The sequence below is a fragment of the Trachypithecus francoisi genome, unplaced genomic scaffold, assembly GCF_009764315.1.
Source record: "Trachypithecus francoisi isolate TF-2019V2 unplaced genomic scaffold, Tfra_2.0 Lachesis_group12, whole genome shotgun sequence".
Classification (NCBI taxonomy): Eukaryota; Metazoa; Chordata; class Mammalia; order Primates; family Cercopithecidae; genus Trachypithecus; species Trachypithecus francoisi.
In genome coordinates, this window is record NW_022681457.1 from 95,543,618 (window position 1) to 95,563,338 (window position 19,721).

The following is a 19,721-nucleotide window of genomic DNA, read 5'->3' on the forward strand; positions in this document are numbered from 1 at the left end:
GTAGAAGTCATCCCTGTCAAGAAGGACCGTCACTCTGCACTGGTCAGCTCACAGCACCAAGAGGCCCCCTTCCTGCTTTTCTGTCACGTGTTCCCCCAGTAATCATTTTCTGACCACCCTGAAAGCAAAGCCTGGGTGGGCACTGCCAGGGCAAAGACCAGTAGGCCACCATCCCTGGCTTCAAGCTGCACAAGCCCACAGAGGAGGGTCCTGTAGAACAAGTGCTTTGCTGTGCTTCTCAGGAGTGTGCGGCCCGGTCCAGGGCTTCGGGAGGATCAGCTGTACGGAAGAGTCAGTGCCAGGCTGAGGTCATCAGAGCCCTGAGGAATGAGGACGTGGGGTCTCCATTCTCATGGAACTGCCGTTCTAACTGGAGACATAGACAATATACCAGTGGTTCTCAACCAGAGGCAGTTTTACCCCCAGGAGACATATGACGACGTCTGGGAATATTTCTGGCAGTCACAGCTTGGGGAGGAGGTTGCTACTGGCATCTAGCAGGCAGAGTGAGTACTGCTGTTAAACCCACCACAGGACACACAACAGCCTCCTGCAACAAAGAATTACCTAAGGCCTGGCGCGGTGGCTCACACCTGTAATACCAGTACTTTGGGTAGCCAAGGCAAGCAGATCACTTGAGCCCAGGAGTTCAAGGTCAGCCTAGGCAACATGGTGAAACACCATCTCTACAAAAAATACAAACATTAGCCAGCCGTGGTGCTGTGCACCTGTAGTCCCAGCTACTCAGGAGGCTGAGGTGGGAGGATCACCTGAGCCTGGAAGGTCTAGACTGCGGTGAGCCATGATCATGCCACTGCACTCCAGAGCAAGACCCTATCTCAAAAAAAAAAAAAAATCAGCTCCCAAATGTTCAATGTTCATGAGGTCATTGATAAACCCTGCATTAAACAGTCTCACAGTAATTACCATAGTGACTAATGCTGTGAAGAAGATACGTGGGGTGCTGTAAGAGCAGAATGAAGATCTTGCCCTAGGCCCCAGGGTCAGGGGTATGCTTCTGTGAAGTTTGAAGGTGGGCCCTGACAAATGAGTGAGCTTTATTCAGGCTGAGAGAAGAGCTTGACATATGACATGTTGGTATTTGCTTCACGATTCATTTGCTCAAAGCAAAGAACAGAGGCTTCAGGGTGTCTCCCTTATCACCTGGCCCTCTGTACCCAGTACTCAGGAGCCTCAATCAGGACTCATTTATTGAGTGCCTAGTGTGTGCCCAAAGCTAAGGATACCAATGAGAGAAGTGCTACTGGCCTTCAGGTTGCTTAGCCTAGTGCAAGATTGACCAGTACAGTGTAATGATGAGGTCACTGACATGGAGGTGTTCAGAGGGCCTTGGGAGGACACACAGGGGCCCCAGTTCTGCCTGAGGGTATCAAGGAAGGATTCCTAGAGGAGGTATCTTCCACAGCCAGTCTTGAATACCGAGCAGGAAACTGCATATCAAGCAAAGCCAACAGCACATATGAGAGTTCAGAGGCCTGAGAGCCTGGCACTCAGGGAACTGCAGTCAAGTGTAGCTGCTGCCTTAGACATGGGGGAAATGTGGGAACTGAGGTGGGAGACATGGGCGAGGGTCAGATCACAAAGGACCATGATGTCAGGACTTACCCTGAAGCCCTAGGGAGGTACCAAGGGATTTTAGGAGTGGAGCAATATGGAAAAAACTGGCTCAGAAGGTTTTATTTATGTATTTATTTTATTTATTTATTTATTTATTTATTTTTGAGACAAAGTCTTACCCTGTTGCCCGGGCTGGTGTGCAGTGGGGTGATCTCGGCTCTCTGCAGCCTCCGCCTCCCGGATTCAAGTGATTCTCCTACCTCAGTCTCCCGAGTGGCTGGGACTACAGGCCCATGCCACCACACCCGGCTAATTTTTGTATTTTTAGTAGAGACAGGGTTTCACCATGTTGGCCAGGCTGGTCTTGAACTCCTGACCTCGTGATCCACCCACCTTGGCCTCCCAAAGTGCTGGGATTACAGGCGTGTGCCCCCGCGCCTGGCCAGAAGTTTTAATTGCATGCCAGTTTGCACACAGACTCCCAGCATAATCATCTTTTCTTTGGGAGCATCTTGTGTGTCCGCTGGAAAAAAGGACTCAGCTTCAGCCTGGGGCTGGGAAAGGTCTGCATTGCCCTCTGGGGAAAATTTGCCACCTTCTGGGCTCAAGATCAGCCCCAACTCTTTCCTGTTCCCTGTCCTCTAAGTTAATGGGACAAGTGATTGTACAGATGATCAATGCAGGCAAGCGAAAAAAGCCTAAGAAGGAGGGAAGGCTGCCAGAGGCCACAGGAGTAAAATTAAGATCAGGTTCTTTTAGGCCGGGTGAGGTGCCTCACACCTATAATTAGCAGGGCGTGGTGGTGCGTGCCTGTAGTTCCAGCTACTCAGGAGGCTGAGGCAGGAGAATCACTTGAACCTGGAAGGCAGAGGTTGCAGTGAGCTGAGATCGTGCCACTGCACTTCAGCCTGGGCAAGAGAGAGAGACTCTGTCTCAAAAATATATATATATGTAGGATTATTCCAGGAGAATCCATAAGGTTGGGGTTTAGGGAGAGTGGTGAGCCTGAGTCCTGGTGAAGGAGCAGGCCCCTGGTGCCCATTCTAAGAGTAGGCATACAGGAATGTAAGTAACACCATGCTTCAAGATCTGGAGGAACATGCAGAATGTCCTGAGAACAGTGAAGGCAATGATTCCTTGTACCTTTAGGGGTCTGGAGGTGACACTTGGACTGATCTTTTTTTTTTTTTTTTTTTTTTTTTTTTTTTTTTTTTTGAGGCGGAGTCTCGCTCTGTCGCCCGGACTGGAGTGCAGTGGCCGGATCTCAGCTCACTGCAAGCTCCACCTCCGGGTTTACGCCATTCTCCTGCCTCAGCCTCCCGAGTAGCTGGGACTACAGGCGCCCGCCACCTCGCCCGGCTAGTTTTTGTATTTTTAGTAGAGACGGGGTTTCACCATGTTAGCCAGGATGGTCTCGATCTCCTGACCTCGTGATCCGCCCGTCTCGGCCTCCCAAAGTGCTGGGATTACAGGCTTGAGCCACCGCGCCCGGCCTAAAGGATGATTATAATTTACTCAGGGAAGGGTTTTGACAAGCATTACAGACTAAGAGACCAGATTAGGCAGTTATAGAAACAGGGCATTTATGTTAGAACTGTTTCATTTTCCCCATTCTCTTCCTGAGAATTAAAACCTACCACTTTTAGGTGGGTATATAGTAGGCTGGAATAAACACCGTGTCTCTGCATCCATTGCAGCTAACAAGATCTGCCCCAAGTGATGTAAGCAGAGGTGTTAGGTGTCAGTTTCTTAGGAACCTCTTTTTTTTTTTTTTTTTTTTTTTTTTTTTTTTGGAGAGGTGGGGTCTTGCTGTGTCACCTAGGTTAGAGTGCAGTGGCACAATCTCGGCTCACTGCAACTTCCACCTCCCAGGTCCAAGCGATTCTCCTGCCTCAGCCAAGTAGCTGGGATTACAGGTGCCCGTCACCACACCCAGCTAGTTTTTGTATTTTTAGTAGAAACAGCGTTTCACCTTGTTGGAAAGGCTGATCTTGAACTCCTGACCTTAGGTGATGATCCGCTGGCCTCTGCCTCCCAAAGTGCTGGGATTACAGGTGTAAACCACTGTGCCCAGGAACCTCTTTAAAATATAGCTGGCCTGCATCCTGTACCTTTTTCTTCCCCTTCCCCTTCCACCTTCCTTATAGCTGGATACACAGACGTGATTCCTGGAGTTTACCCAGCCATCTTTGACTGTGTTAAGAATGGGATAGCAGGTCAGGCGCAGTGGCTTATGCCTGTAATCCCAACACTTTGGGAGACCAAGGCGGGTGGATCACGAGGTCGAGAGATCAAGACTATCCTGGCCAAGATGGTGAAACCCCATCTCTATAAAAATACAAAAATTAGCCGGGCATGGTGGCGGGCACCTGTAATTTCAGCTACTCGGGAGGCTGAGGCAGGAGAATCACTTGAACCTGGGAGGTGGAGGTTGCAGGGAGCCAAGATCCCACCACTGCACTCCAGCTCGGTGACAGAGCAAGACTCCCTCTCAAAAAAAAAAAAAAAAGCCGGGCGTGGTGGCTCACGCCTGTAATCCCAGTACTTTGGGAGGCCTAGGTGGGCAGATCACTTGAGCCCAAGAGTTCGAGACCAGCATGGGCAACATGAGGAGACCCCATCTCTACAAAAATACAAAAATTGGGCATGGTGGCTCACACCTGTAATCCCAGCCCTTTGGGAAACTGAGACAGGCAGATCACCTGAGGTCAGTTCAAGACCACCCTGGCCAACATAGTGAAATCCCATCTATACTAAAAATATAAAAATTAGCCAGATGCAGTGGCTCACACCTATAAATCCCAGCACTTTGGGAGGCCGAGGCAGGCAGATCACCTGAGGTCACTTCAAGACCACCTGGCCAACATGGTGAAACCCCGTCTCTACTAAAAATACAAAACTTAGCTGGGAGTGGTGGTGCACGCCTATAATCCCAGTTTTTCGGGAGGCTGAGGCAGGAGAATCGCTTGAACTCAGCAGGTGGAGGTTGCAGTGAGTTGAGATCGCGCCATTGCACTCCAACCTGGGCAACAAGAGTGAATCTCCTTCTCATACAAAAAAATAAAATAAAATAAAAATTAGCCAGGCATGGTGGTGGGCGCCTGTAATCCCAGCTACTAAGGAGGCTGAGGCACAAGAGTCGCTTGAGGCCGGGCGCGGTGGCTCAAGCCAGTAATCCCAGCACTTTGGGAGGCCAAGACGGGCGGATCACGAGGTCAGGAGTTCGAGACCATCCTGGCTAACACGGTGAAACCCCGTCTCTACTAAAAAATACAAAAAAAACTAGCCGGGCGAGGTGGCGGGCGCCTGTAGTCCCAGCTACTCGGGAGGCTGAGGCAGGAGAATGGCGTAAACCCGGGAGGCGGAGCTTGCCGTGAGCTGAGATCCGGCCACTGCACTCCAGCCTGGGCGACAGAGCGAGACTCCATCTCAAAAAAAAAAAAAAACTGCACTCCAGCCTGGGTGACACAGCAAGACTCCGTCTCAAAAAAAAAAAAAATTACCCAGACTTAGTGGCACGTGCCTGTAATCCCAGCTATTTGGAGGCTGGGGTGTCAGGATCACTTGAGCCCAGGACATCAAGGTCTCGGTGAGCTGAGATCAAGATCGAGCCACTACACTCCAGCCTGGGCATCAAAGCAAGACTCTGTCTCAAAAAAAATTCAGACTGAATAATCTCTGTGGAGCTGGGACAGCTCTCCTGGCCCACTAAGTAAATATATTCCCGCTTGTTTTTTGTTTTTTTTTTTTGTTTTGAGACAGTGTCTTGCTCTGTCACCCAGGCTGGAGCGCAGTGGCATGATCTTGGCTCACTGCAACCTCCGCCTCCTGGGTTCAAGGGATTCTCTTGCCTCAGTCTCCCAAGTAACTGGGACTATAGGCGCGTGCCACCCTGCCTGGCTAATTTTTCATATATATATATATATATATTTTAGTAGAGACAGGTTTTCACCGTGTTAACCAAGATGGTCTCGATCTGACCTCATGATCCGCCTGCCTCAGCCTCCCAAAATGCTGGGATTACAGGCATGAGCCACCGTGCTGGGCCAATATATTTCTTTTAAATGGCTAAAGGAGGACTCCCTGGCTCCAGGAGATTAAAAGAAGACAAAAAGGCCGGGCACGGTGGCTCACACCTGTAATCCCAGCACTTTGGAAGGCCGAGGCCAGCAGATCGCCTGAGGTTGTGAGTTCGATACCAGTCTGACCAACATGGAGAAACCCTGTCTCTACCAAAAATACAAAATTAGGCTGGGCGCAGTGGCTCACACCTGTAATCCCAGCACTTTGAGAGGCCGAAGCGGGCGGATCATGAGGTCAGGAGATCAAGACCATCCTGGCTAACACAGTGAAACCCCGTCTCTACTAAAAAATAGAAAAAATTAGCCTGGCATGGTGGCGGGCACCTGTAGTCCCAGCTACTTGGGAGGCTAAGGCAGGAGAATGGCGTGAACCTGGGAGGCGGAGCTTGCAGTGAGCCGAGATCGTGCCACTGCACTCCAGTCTGGGCGACAGAGCGAGACTCCGTCTCAAAAAACAAACAAACAAAAAAACAAAATTAGCCGGGCATGGTGACTCATGCCTGTAATCCCAGCCACTTGGGAGACTTGAGGCAGGAAAATCACTTGAACCTGGGAGGTGGAAGTCACAGTGAGCCAAGATGGCACCATTGCACTCCAGCCTGGGTAACAAGAGTGAAACTGTGTCTCAAAAAAAAAAAAAAAAGACAAATAGGCATTACCTGCTAAAACAAAGCTTCAGCGTTATCGGAAGCCCTGTGGCTTCATGACTTCTGGGACCATCCACCCGGTGACTACCTATAGTTGCTGCCATAATATTGGTAAATGGAAGGCAGGCACAGTGGTTCATGCCTTTAATCCTAACACTTTAGGAGGCCAAGGCGGGCGGATCGCCTCAGGTCAGGAGTTCGAGACCAGCCTGAGCAACATGGAGAAATACTGTCTCTACTAAAAATACAAAATTAGCCGGGTGTGGTGGCGCATGCCTGTAATCCCAGGTACTCAGGAGGCTGAGGCAGGAGAATCACTTGAACCTGGGAGGTGGAGGTTGCGGTGAGCCAAGATCACACCATTGCACTCCAGCAATGAACAAAACTCCGTCTCAAAAAAAAAAAAGAAAAAATATATATATTGGTAAATGGAGGCCAGGTGTAGTGGTTCACACCTGTAATCCCAACATTTTGGGAGGCCAAGGCAGGCGGATCATTTGAAGTCAGGAGTTTGAGACCAGCCTGGCTAAAATAGTTAAACTCCATCTCTACTAAAAATACAAAAATTAGCCGGGCATGGTGGCAGGCACCTGTAATCCCAGCTCCTTGAGATGCTGAGGTAGGAGAATTGCTTGAACCCAGGAGGTGGAAGTTTCAGTGAGCCAAAATTGCACCACTGCATTCCAGCCTGGGCAACAAAGTGAGACTCTGTTTCCAAAAGAAAAAAAGTAAACTCCAAATCCTTCCCATGATCCTTGAGGCCCCTCAAGATCTGGTCTCTCCAGGAGTTCAAGGCTAACCTGGCCAATATGGCGAAACCCCATCTCTACTAAAAATACAAAACTTAGCCGGGCGTGGTGGTGTGCATGTTTAGTCCCAGCTACTTGGGAGACTGAGGCAGGAGAATTGCTTGAACCCAAGAGGCAGAAGTTGCAGTGAGCCGAGATCGCACCACTGCACTCCAGCCTGGGCGACTCTGTCTCAAAAAAAAAAAAAAGAAAAGAAAAGAAAAATTGGTGTGTGTTCTGTCTTGGGAGATAAGATAATTACGCCCATTTTCCTCCAGGGAAGACTGAGGCCCAGAAGAATAAAGCTCTTGTGGCCAGGCATGGTGGCTCACGCCTGTAACCTAGCACTTTGGGAGGCCGAGGTGCACAGATCACCTGAGGTCAGGAGTTTGAGACCAGCCTGGCCAACAGAGTGAAACCCAGTCTCTACTAAAAATACAAAAAAAAAATTAGCCAGGCATGGTAGCTCATGCCTGTAGTCCCAGCTACTCGGGAGGCTGAGGCACAAGAATCACTTGAGGCCGGGCGCGGTGGCTCAAGCCTATAATCCCAGCACTTTGGGAGGCCGAGACGGGCGGATCACGAGGTCAGAAGATCAAGACCATCCTGGCTAATACGGTGAAACCCTGTCTCTACTTAAAAATACAAAAAAAACTAGCCGGGCGACGAGGCGGACGCCTGTGGTCCCAGCTACTCAGGAGGCTGAGGCAGGAGAATGGTGTCAACCCGGGAGGCGGAGCTTGCAGTGAGCTGAGATCCGGCCACTGCACTCCAGCCTGGGTGGCAGAGCGAGACTCCGTCTCAAAAAAAAAAAAAAAAAAGAATCACTTGAACCCGGAGGCAGAGGCTGCAGTAAGCCAAGATCTCACCACTGCACTCTAGCCTGGGCAACAGAGTGAGACTTGGTCTCAAAAAAGAAAAGAAAAAAGCTCTTGCGTTAACCTGTGTGTGCCAGGCTGTACTTGTGCATGGAAACTCTCAGAACACCCACCAGCCCTACGCTTATTGTCAGGCACCATGCCCTGAGTAGAGCACTAGGCCAAGCCAGAGCAGCTGGAAATGGTGGAGAAGAGAAGGTCCAGTCCTGGTACAACATCTGCTTGCATCTGAAGGCAGGAACATTCCTGGTAAGACAGCAGGGCTAGCTGAAAGGTAAGTGGAAAGGAGACATTGGCACCTTCTGAAAGAGAAAAAAGAGATTCTTACAACTTTCCTATGTCATTGAGATATTAATGTCACCACTTGACAGAAGCAGCAGCCTTGAGAGACGTGAAGTGAGTTGTTCCAGATCACACAGCAGGCAGCAGAGCTGGCACTAGAAGCCAGGTCCCCTGAGCATATCTGGTCACTACAACAGACAGTTCCAATTCTTTTGGTTCCACAGGTGGCCTTGGAGGTCACACTCTTCTCAAGACTCCTTGATTTTGTTCTTGACATGTCAACTGGAAGGGAGTTCAAATTTCCCTGAGTCTGTGTCTCATGGGGAGGCATGAGAAAAAGGCAGAATCAGGAGGCCACTGAAGTAGTCCAGGTAAGAGATTATTTATATATTCATTCAACAAGTATTTTAAACACTCTTTATGTGAAAGGCACTGTTGTTAGGTGCTAGGGATAGAGCAGAAAACAAAAAACATGGCCCCTGAGACCAACAAGCTTACATTCCAGTGGTGGAGAAAGACCATGCACCAGTAAATAAATAAACAAGGTAATTACAGACTGTGTAGTAAGCGTTGTGAAATATGACAGATAGCATTTGCGACAAGGTGGACAAGGAAGGCCTGAGGCCTGAATAAGTAGCCAGACATATTCCAGGCAGAGGGAGTAGCGCATACAAAAGCCCTGACTGTGAACAGTCTGATGAGGCCTGAACTAGTTTAAGAAGTGGGAATGGCCGGGCGCGGTGGCTCAAGCCTGTAATCCCAGCACTTTGGGAGGCCGAGACGGGCGGATCACGAGGTCAGGAGATCGAGACCATCCTGGCTAATACGGTGAAACCCCGTCTCTACTAAAAATACAAAAACTAGCCGGGCGAGGTGGCGGGCGCCTGTAGTCCCAGCTACTCGGGAGGCTGAGGCAGGAGAATGGCGGAAACCCGGAAGGCGGAGCTTGCAGTGAGCTGAGATCCGGCCACTGCACTCCAGTCCGGGCGACAGAGCGAGACTCTGCCTCAAAAAAAAAAAAAAAAAAAAAAAAAAGAAGTGGGAATGGAAAGAAGGGATGAATTTGTGAATATTTAGAAGGAATAATCAGAAGGACAGACTGTGTAATCCCAGCACTTTGGGAGGCCGAGACGGGCGGATCACGAGGTCAGGAGATCGAGACCATCCTGGCTAACATGGTGAAACCCCGTCTCTACTAAAAATACAAAAACTAGCCGGGCGAGGTGGCGGGCGCCTGTAGTCCCAGCTACTCGGGAGGCTGAGGCAGGAGAATGGCGGGAACCCGGGAGGCGGAGCTTGCAGTGAGCTGAGATCTGGCCACTGCACTCCAGCCTGGGCGACAGAGCGAGACTCCGTCTCAAAAAAAAAAAAAAAAAAAAAAAAAAAAGAAGGACAGACTGAATGCGGTGGTTGAAGGTTGAACTTTGGCACCTTGCTGATGGTGGTGCCACTTGCATTGGGAAAGGAGGAGCAGGTTTTAGAGACAAGCATTTCCCCTCTGGAGGGCTCTCTTTCCCATCTGTACAATAGGTTAACATAACAACCAAGCTTAGTGCTAGGATTTTTGTTTTGGTGGTTTTTTGTTGTGTGTGTGTGTGTGTGTGTGTGTGTGTGTGTGTGCATTTGATAGGGTCTCACTCTGACACCCAAGCTTGAGGACAGTGGCATGATCACAGATCACTGCAGCCTCAACCTGCCTGGGCTCAGGAGATTCCCCCCTACCCCAGCCTCCCAAGTAGCTGGGACTACAGGCATGCACCACCATGCCTGGCTAATTTTTTTTGTTGTTTTTTCTGTAGAGATGGATTTTCACCATGTTGCCCAGGCCAGATTGCTAGTTCTTAAGAATGTTATGTTCCTCACACCTTACTGAATTCCAAATGAATTAAAGATTATGACCGCACGTGGTAGCTCACTCACACCTGTAATTCCAGCACTTTGGGAGGCCCAGGCGGGTGACTCACCCAGGGTTGGAAGTTCAAGACCAGCCTGACCAACATGGAGAAATCCCTTCTCTACTAAAAATACAAAATTAGCTGGGCGTGGTGGCACATGCCTGTAATCCCAGCTACTCGGGAGGCTGAGGCAGGAGAATCGCTTGAACCCAGGAGGTAAAGGTTGCAGTGAGCGGGGATCGTGCCATTGCACTCCAGCCTGGGCAACAGGAGTTAAACTCTGTCTCAAAAATATACATATAAAAATTAGCTTGGCGTGGTTGCACAGGCCTGTAGTCCCAGCTACCCAGGAGGCTGAGGCAGGAGAACCACGTGAACCCAGAAGGCATAGGTTGCAGTGAGTCAAGATCATGCCACTGCATTCCAGCCTGGGTGACAGAGCAAAACTCTGTCTCAAAAAATTAAATTTAATTTAAAAAATAATAAATTGGAGGTCGGGGGCAGTGGCTCACGCCTGTAATCTCAACACTGGGAGGTCAAGAAGGGAGAATTGCTTGAGCCCAGTTGCTTGTTTGTTTCTTTTTTGAGACCAAGTTTCACTCTTGTTGCCCAGGCTGGAGTGCAATGGCATGATCTTGGCTCACTGCAGCCTCCGCCTCCTGGGTTCAAGCTATTCTCCTGCCTCAGCCTCCCAAGTAGCTGGGATTACAGGCGCCTGCCACCATGTCCGGCTAATTTTTTGTATTTTTAATAGAGACGGGGGTTTCTCTATGTTGACCAGGCTGGTCTCGAACTCCTGACCTCAGGTGATCCACCCACCTCGGCCTCCCAAAGTGCTGGGATTACAGGTGTGAGCCACTGTGCCCGGCCTGAGCCCAGTAGTTTAAGACCAGGCAGGAAAACAACGAGACTCCATCTCTAAAAAAGTAGAATAGGCCAGGCGCTGTGGCCTGTTTTTGAGATGGAGTTTTGCTCTTGTCACCCAGGCTAGAGTGTGATGGCACGATCTCAGCTGACTGCAACCTCTGCCACCTGGGTTCAAGCAATTCTCCTGCCTCAGCCTCTTGAGTAGCTGAACTACAGGCCCACAAAATCACACCTGGCTAATTTTTTGTATTTTTAGTAGAGATGGGATTTCCCCATGTTGACCAGGCTGGTCTTGAACTCGTGACCTCAGGTGATCCTCCTGCCTCGACCTCCCAAAGCGCTGGGATTACAGGCGTGAGCCACCGCACCCAGCCACTAATTATTACTTTCAAAATAGAGTTCTTGCCGGGAGTGATGGCTCACGCCACCTCACCTGAGGTCAGGAGTTTGAAACCAGCCTGGCCAATATGGTGAAACCTAGTCTCTACTAAAGATACAAAAAAAATTAGCCAGGCGTGGTGGCACATACCTGTAATCCCAGCTACTTGGGGCTGATGCAGGAGAATTGCTTGAACCCAGAGGCAGACACTGCAGTGAGCCAAGATTGCACCACTACACACCAGACTGGGCGACAGAGCGAGACTCCATCTCAAAAAAAAAAAAAGCCAGGTGCAGTGGCTCACACCTACAGTCCCAGCACTCTGGAAGGCCGAGGCAGGCAGATCACGAGGTCAGGAGATCAAGACCAGCCTGGCCAACATAGTAAAACCCCTTCTCTACTAAAAATACAAAAAAATTAACCGGGTGTGGTAGCAGGTGCCTGTAATCCCAGCTACTCTGGAGGCTGAGGAAGGAGAATGCTTGAACCCAGAAGGCAGAGGTTGCAGTGAGCCGAGATCGTGCCACTGCACTGCAGCCTGGGTGACAGTGCGAGACTCAGTCTCGGAAAAAAAAAAAGTAGAATAAATAAAAATTTAAAAATAAAATCCAGAATCAAAGAAAAACAGAGGATGGATAAATTAATCCCATAAATATCTAATGTTTTTGCATGGCTAAAAAACACTCTTGGCAAAGTCAAAAGTCAACAAATGGAAAACATATTTGCAACTCATTTGACAAAGAGCTGATTTTCCTCATATATAGTGAGCACCTATGAATAAGAAAAATGGGGAAAGGATATACACAGACACAAATAGGAAAATATATCTTAAATATATGAAGAGAGATTCATATCTCTGCAAAATATAGTATTTGCAAATTAAACCACTTGGAGATAACATTTTTCACCTCTCAGATTGGCAAAGATCAAAAAGTTTGATAACATGGTGTTGATGAGGATATGAGGAAACAGCCACTTAAGGGGAATTGAGCAATAACTATTAAAACTCTGACCCAAATATCCTACTTCTAGGAATAGATGCTATATATATATAGAGAGAGAGAGAGAGAGAGAAATGCAAAGTTACTGTAGCAGTGTAATAACAAAAGGTTGGAACTTATTCCAATGTCCTTCACTGGGGCACTGGCTAAATAAATTACTGTGTATAAAATGGTATGAGCCATAAAACTAGTCCTTTTACACTCTTATGGAATAATTTTCAAAATATGCTTTGTGCAGAACCATATGTATAGTATCCTACTATTTGATTTATAAGGGTAAATTAACCTCCTAAAGGACATTTCAGAAACTGTTTGCCTCTGGGAAGAGAAACTAAGTGGCTGGTGGACAGCAAAGACTTTTCACTGTATATCATTTGAACCTTGAGTTATCCTTTCAAAATATTCAAAAAGCAAAAACAAGCAAAGAAACAAAACCCTTTGTGGTTCTAGGTACATGGAGTTAGTGAGAAGGGAACCAATATTTATTGAGCTCTTACCATGTTTCAGACACTGTTCCAAGTACTTTCATATATACTACCCCATTTAGTGACCTATGTAATCCTTGAGATGGGTATAAATTATCCTAATTTTACAGGTTAGAAAATAGATTGGATAGGCCAGGCGCAGTGGCTCATACCTGTAATCCCAGCACTTTGGGAGGCCAAAGCGGGCGGATCACCTGAGGTCAGGAGTTCGAGACCAGCCTGACCAATATGGTGAAACGTCGTCTCTACTAAAAATACAAAAATTAGCTGGGCATGGTGGCGGGCGCCTGTAGTCCCAGCTACTTGGGAGGCTGAGGCAAGAGAATCGCTTGAACCTGGGAAGCGGAGGTTGCAGTGAGCTTAGATCACGCCACTGCACTTCGGCCTGGGCGACAGAGTGAAACTCCTCTCGGGGAAAAAAAAAAAAATAGGTTGGATTGTGGTCAAGTAATTTGCTCGGTGTCATGCCTAGTCTAGCTCCAAAGCTCCAGCCTTCTCCGCTTCTCACACTGCTTCTATTTAAGCAGTGTCTTCTCTTAAAAATAATACTGGTCTCATTTATTGGGTATTTGACATGACAAAACTACTAAGTGCTTTATATACGTATTCTCTCATAATTCTCAAGACAACACTGGAAGGTAGGAACTACTCTCCCCCTTTTGCAGAAAAGATAAAGGAGGGTCCAAGACATCGCGCGTAACGAGCCCAAGGTCACGGGTACACAACCGTTTGGAAGCCAGGTTTGATTCCAAAGCTCCGGCTCCAAAATCCAAACCACACCCGGTTCAAAGGACAAAAGCAGGAACGCTCGCTCCCTCGGCTCTGGGAGGTGCGGGCACTTCCGGGGGAGGGGCGAAGCCAGCCGGCTGCGGAAGGCGGTGCAGGAACCCCTTTGGCGAGCTCGCAGGAGGACGTGCCGCAGCGCCGCCTGTCGATCACCTTGCCCCGCCTCACGTCGGCGCGCCCCCGGGCAAGCTCCTCCCCCAGTCCTGGCCGGGCGGGAAGCGAAAGCGCGCTCTCTCCGGTTACCCCCCGCCTAGGGGAAGGGTGGGGGAAGTGGAAGCGCGCGCTCGCGAGCTGCGTGCTCGCGTACGTCGCCGGGGTTCGGCTGCGTCCGTCCCGCCGCCCGTCCGTTGCCGCCGCCGCCGCCGCTGCCGCCGCGCTCTCGCTTTGCCCGCCGCCGCCTGAGGGGGGCTGGGGCCGGGGCCAGCCACCACTGCCGTTGCCGGGATGCCGCGGGTGTACATCGGCCGCCTGAGCTACCAGGCCCGGGAGCGCGATGTGGAGCGCTTCTTTAAGGGCTACGGGAAGATTCTGGAGGTGGATCTGAAGAACGGGTGAGGAGGGCGAAAGAGGGTCCGGCCGGGCGGGGACAGACCCCAGAGACCCCAGCGGTGGTGGGGAGACCGTGGGGACGGGAGAGGGACGCCTGGTCCGCGCGGAGCGGCTACCGGCCTGACCAGGCTCCGCCATAGTGGCGGCGCCTCGGGGGCGCGGGTAGGCCCCGATTCCCACTGCGCCTGCGCGGGTGGGGGTGGTAGAGGCATAATGGGAGCTGTGGTGAGGCCCTGAGTGGGACAGGGAGAAGGAAAGCCCGAGTGGGGCTGGTGCTCCGGGCAGGAGGGCACAGCTCCAGGGCGCCCGGGAGACCTGGGTTTTCCCTTCCTAGGCCCGGGACTGGGGCCTGGTTCGTCTCTGGGTAGAGACCAACCTTTCCCGCTCTGAGGATTACTGGAAATAAACAGGATTTCCTGCTCCCTTTCACCTCTTCCCCAGTCTCGTGGATCAGACGGTCACAGCGCGTCTTTCCCAGGGACTGGAGCGTTGGAGGGAGGCCCTTTTTAGCCATGTGCCATGTTCTTTTGGGCGGGAGACTCCAGTTTGAGTAGTCTAGTGACAGTTTCGAAAGTATCGTCTTGCCGTGCTGAAAGCCTTCACCGTTCCATCTGCAAGAGTAAATTAAAGTCTTAGCTCCTTATCTTTAAGACTCCGTGCAGAGTTTCCACGCTGTGGTTTCCGTTCTCCAACTTACCGAAAAATTGCTTTGCCGTTTTAGAATTTGTTAGCCACCCTGGCTAGTATCTGCGTATCGTTAACGCAGAAGGAGACGAAGTTGTTAAGTTACTGCCTCCCCCAGAGTATCATCTATTGTATTCCTAATCTACTTCGGCAAAAATAGGGCCAGTATGAGCTACAGGTTTCAGGGGAATAAGGTCTGGAGAAAATACTCAACTGGGAAAACTGGGAACCAGGAAGTGTTAGATAGGGCTTGGAAGGCATGGATATAAAATTAAAAGGACTGGGATACATTTTAGGGCACTAAACCTTGGGTGTCAGAGAACTCCCGACTTAAAAAAATACCTCTACTTTGCAACAGGTCTAATATAGCTACCGTTTACTCCCCGGGGTTATACTAGCAACTGACACCTGAAACATTTTGAAAGTTGCCTAAGTATGTTTCACGTTTGAGACAAGTTGGTAGCTACCATATTCTCAAATGATTGTCTGGGTTTAGAAAGTCGTTCCAAATTAATCGTTAGGAAGAATCGTTTTCTGAGGACGTCATTAGTAAAGTACTGATTTCTTTTACAGTTAAAGGCTTAGAAAATTACTCCTTTTGTACAGTAAAACGTTCAGTTCTTAAGGATATATTGAAGTGGGGGCTGGATGTTATTGTATACATATCGTATATGTGAAAGTTAAAACTCCAGTTGTTTACAGAGCCCAACTAAATTGACAGTAACTAACTTTTGTGAGCAGAGTGTGGGCTTTGAAGCCAGCCAGTTCTAAGTCAAATCGTGGTTCCACCACTTACTACGTATGGGCAAGTTACTTCTCTGAACCTGGTTTCTCATTCATGTGGAAAAGGAAGATCAGAGATAATAAATATAAAGCATTTGGTTTAGGCAGTAAGTGGCAGCTATAATCAGAGGGATGAGGAAACATCTTTGCTTGTTGGTGTTTGATAACATAAAGCATGTTTGGTGAGGTCTGTTTTCTAAGGTTACTCAGGTGATAGTGTGTGGGAAATGACAAGACTGTTAATGGGAAACTGATTCATCAACCAAATGTATTGATAACCCATCAACAAAATGTCCACCACTGTGCTAAATGAATTGGGGGAGGAGGCAGAAAACTGTTCTGCTCTTGAATAAATTAAGCATTATGACATGTGCACGTTGAATTAAGAAATGTTTGCTTTCGCTTTAAACTCTAACTAGTAAAACTTGGAATGATTTGCTTGAAAAGATGTGTTGAAATAGGCTTTGAAGAATAGATTAAGTAGAGCTTGAAGTGAAGAATTTAGGTGTCTGGGAATAGCATATGTCGTAGTTGGGGCTCAGACATGGTGACCTGTGCCTGTAATCCCAGCTGAAGTGTGAGGATTACTTCAGGCCAGGAGTTTGAGACCAGCCTGACCCCATCTCTACAAAAATATTTTTTTTAATTAGCCACACGTGGTGGCACTCGCCTATAGTCCTAGCTGGTTCAGAGGATGAGGCAGGAGGATCACTTCAGCCTAGGATTTCAAGGCTACAGCAAGCTATGATTGTGACACTGCACTCCAGTCTGGGTAATAGCAAGACCCCCACCTCTAATAAAAGTACAATGATGACTTTTTTTGCTTTTTGATGAATAGGGAAAAAATATTTTTTAATGTCATAATTGGTGTTGAAGACATGGTCTTCAACAAAGAAGCAATTATGAGAAATAATAAATAATCTAGCATGGATTGAGCCTTATGAAGGATCTAGAAATTTAACAACATAAACCAGAAACAACAACTATTAAGATTTTACAGTAAAAATTCAAAATCAGTAAGTAGGAATTCAAAAGCTCTGGAAGGAAGAAGTGAGCAACCCAGAAGGAAGATGGAGCGATAAGAGGAAAGAGCCTTTCAGGACCCTAAATACCTGGGTGGTTTTTTAAGGAACTGTTCATTCTTACAGTTACGCTGCCAAACCGTGATATGCATGAAATGTCATTGAAAGTCAAGGTTGAAATGAAGTCATTTTAGAGTTTCAAAGAGAAGTATGACGGTCACCAGACAGCACACAATAAGACCTCCTGGCATCATTGAGGAATCATTACAGAGGAAAACCAGTTCTGGGAAGAAGACCAATGGTAAAGATGTATATCAAGCAAAAATTGCCTGTAAGGCAAAAATGCTGGGGAGTCTGAAAGGAAGGAGTGAGTACAAAGGAAAAAGTATAACTTAGCTATATATGTAAGCTTATAGTTCTCAAACAGAAGGGCAGTGGATCTCCCTACTGATAAGCATGTTTGAACATATCTAGATTGTGATTAGTAATTGAAACTCAGAAACAGATTTTGGGGCCGGGCGCGGTGGCTCAAGCCTGTAATCCCAGCACTTTGGGAGGCCGAGACGGGCGGATCACGAGGTCAGGAGATCGAGACCATCCTGGCTAACACGGTGAAACCCCGTCTCTACTAAAAATACAAAAAACTAGCCGGGCGAGGTGGCGGGCGCCTGTGGTCCCAGCTACTCGGGAGGCTGAGGCAGGAGAATGGCGTGAACCCGGAGGCGGAGCTTGCAGTGAGCTGAGATCCGGCCACTGCACTCCAGACCGGGCAACAGAGCAAGACTCCGTCTCAAAAAAAAAAAAAAAAAAAAAAAAAGAAACAGATTTTGGATGCTTTAGATAGGTCTTTGAAGAATTGCTGGAGTTCAGATTTGTAGAAGTGAGATGTATCAGTAGATATGTTAGGCTGAAGGGTTGTAGGTTAAATTTAGAATTAAGGCATAAAATGCTTGTATAGACCGATCACAGTGCTCACACCTGTAATCCCATCACTTTGGGAGGCCGAAGTAGGTGGATCACTTGAAGTCAGGGGTTTGAGACCAACCTGGCCAACATGGTGAAACCCCCATCTCTACTAAAAATACAAAGATTAGCCAGGCGTGGTGGTGGGCACCTGTAATCCCAGCTCCTCTAGAGGCTAAGGCAGGAGAATTGCTTGAACCTGGGAGGTGGAGGTTGCAGTGAGCCGAGATTGCATCACTGCACTCCAACCTGGGCAACAGAGCAAGACTCTGTCTCCAAAAAAAAAAAAAAAAAAAAAAACAAGCTTATATAATAGGAAGATGACCAAATAAGGAAACAAATGAGTTCTTCAGAGGAGATTTAGTGTCCAGGAAAGAATTCTATGGACCCTGATAGGATTTGGAGAAGAGGTATGTAAGCAACAGTTCATTGCCTGCCATTTTATTATACCAGGCAATCGTAATGTAGATTGCCACTGTTTTAGAGAACTTTTTGAAAGATGGTTTGGTACCACAAATACAACGAAGATCTCCCAGGATCGTATAGACCATTGCAGTTCCCATTAAGGTCTCCTACATTTCTACCCGCCCGATAAACTTCATCGAGTCATTGCAAGGGCCAGGCACGGTGGCTCACGCCTGTAATCACAGTACTTTGGGAGGCTAAGGCAGGCGGATCACCCGAGGTCAGAAGTTCAAGACCAGCGTGACCAACATGGAGAAACCCGTGTCTCTACTAAAAATACAAAATTAGCCAGGCGTGGTGGCATATGCCTGTAATCCCAGCTACTCAGGAGTCTGAGGCAGGAGAATCGCTTGAACCTGGAAGGCACAGGTTGCAGTGAGCGAGATCGTGCCATTGCACTTCAGCTGGGCAACAAGAGTGAGACTTTGTCTCAAAAAAAAAAAGAGTCACTGTAGGGAAGGGAGGGGCAGGAATCCTAGACGCATGTCAGGGAAGCAACAATATTAGCAGCACCTGTTTATAGCTTTTCAGCTCTGTGGTAACTTTTGCTGGCTTTGATTGTATATAGATTTTATTTTTTATAATAAGCCACTTCATGGAAAGTGTGCAAGAATTTTGAGTACACTAGTTGCCCTTTTGCCACCAAATCTTCTGGTTTTAGTCAGATCTTTATATCATAGCTTTTCCAAATTTTAGTTAATGAGTAAACTTACCACATGCTAAGATTATTTTGCCTGTCTGGTAGCTGGAAGGATAAACCCCCAGATCATTGAAATTTATAGTTTTATTTTTTAGTTAAAGTCATGAATTAAAACTCTCAAGGGAAACTTGGATTTAAACTTCAGAACCTATGTTTCATGTAACAGTGAAATTATGAATAGCCTGAATTTTCAGGGGATGTTGTGGTCTGTTTAGTCAAGCTATCTAATTATTACCAGAAAATTTTTGTTTTCATCCTTGTTTAATGCACTGTAATTTTTTTAATGTGGAGTTCAAGACTCTTCGAGTGAGGCAGGTCGTTGTTCTGTGTCACTGATCACTGGAGGGCATTATTAAGCCTTAGATACTGAGAGGAATCTCTGCCAACCCCAGCACCTACACAGGGATTTTTCTCTTTTGACTCCTGAATTCTTGAATTATTGACAGATTAGGAAGTATATAGTTAATGTTCCAGGTTGCTGGTTTCTGGTTAGATGAGCTGTTGCAGTATTTTGTTTTTCTTTTTTTTTTTTAAGTTTTTAGTTTTTAAGTCTTTCAAGGCTTCTCCCAAGGCCCTGTCATTCATCGTTACTGTATTCTTAATCATTAGAGGGATTATCTTCACCCACCACGAAGTGGCAGAGAAGTGCTTTATCATTTTTATGATAATGCTGTAACTAATGAGTGACAAAAAATGACAAAAGAAAAAGCAGACACTTTCCCTTTAGGAACCCTACCACCTTTTTGTTTTTAAGCCCTTCTGCCAGCCTTGGAAGTAGCATCCCATTTGCAACGGCATATACAAAGCATTAGAGTCTTTGTTAAGAAAAGGAAGACATTTGGTTCTAGATTAATTTTAGGATTATCTAAGAAGAGATTAAAACAAGT

General features: G+C 47.7%; 1 protein-coding gene across 2 annotated transcripts in view; it reads left to right on the forward strand.

Annotated features, from left to right (window-relative positions):
- Positions 1-13,478: 13,478 nt before the first annotated feature.
- The window catches only part of SRSF4 (serine and arginine rich splicing factor 4), a 33,184-nt gene continuing 26,941 nt past the window's right edge, over positions 13,479-19,721 (forward strand). Inside the window, exon 1 of one of the 2 annotated variants that reach the window (XM_033227433.1) lies at positions 13,479-14,219. In XM_033227433.1, coding sequence (XP_033083324.1) covers positions 14,113-14,219 — 107 coding nt within the window. In that variant the 5' untranslated portion in view covers positions 13,479-14,112. The remainder of the gene's footprint in view (positions 14,220-19,721) is intronic. The other variant, XM_033227434.1, reaches the window with a different exon arrangement.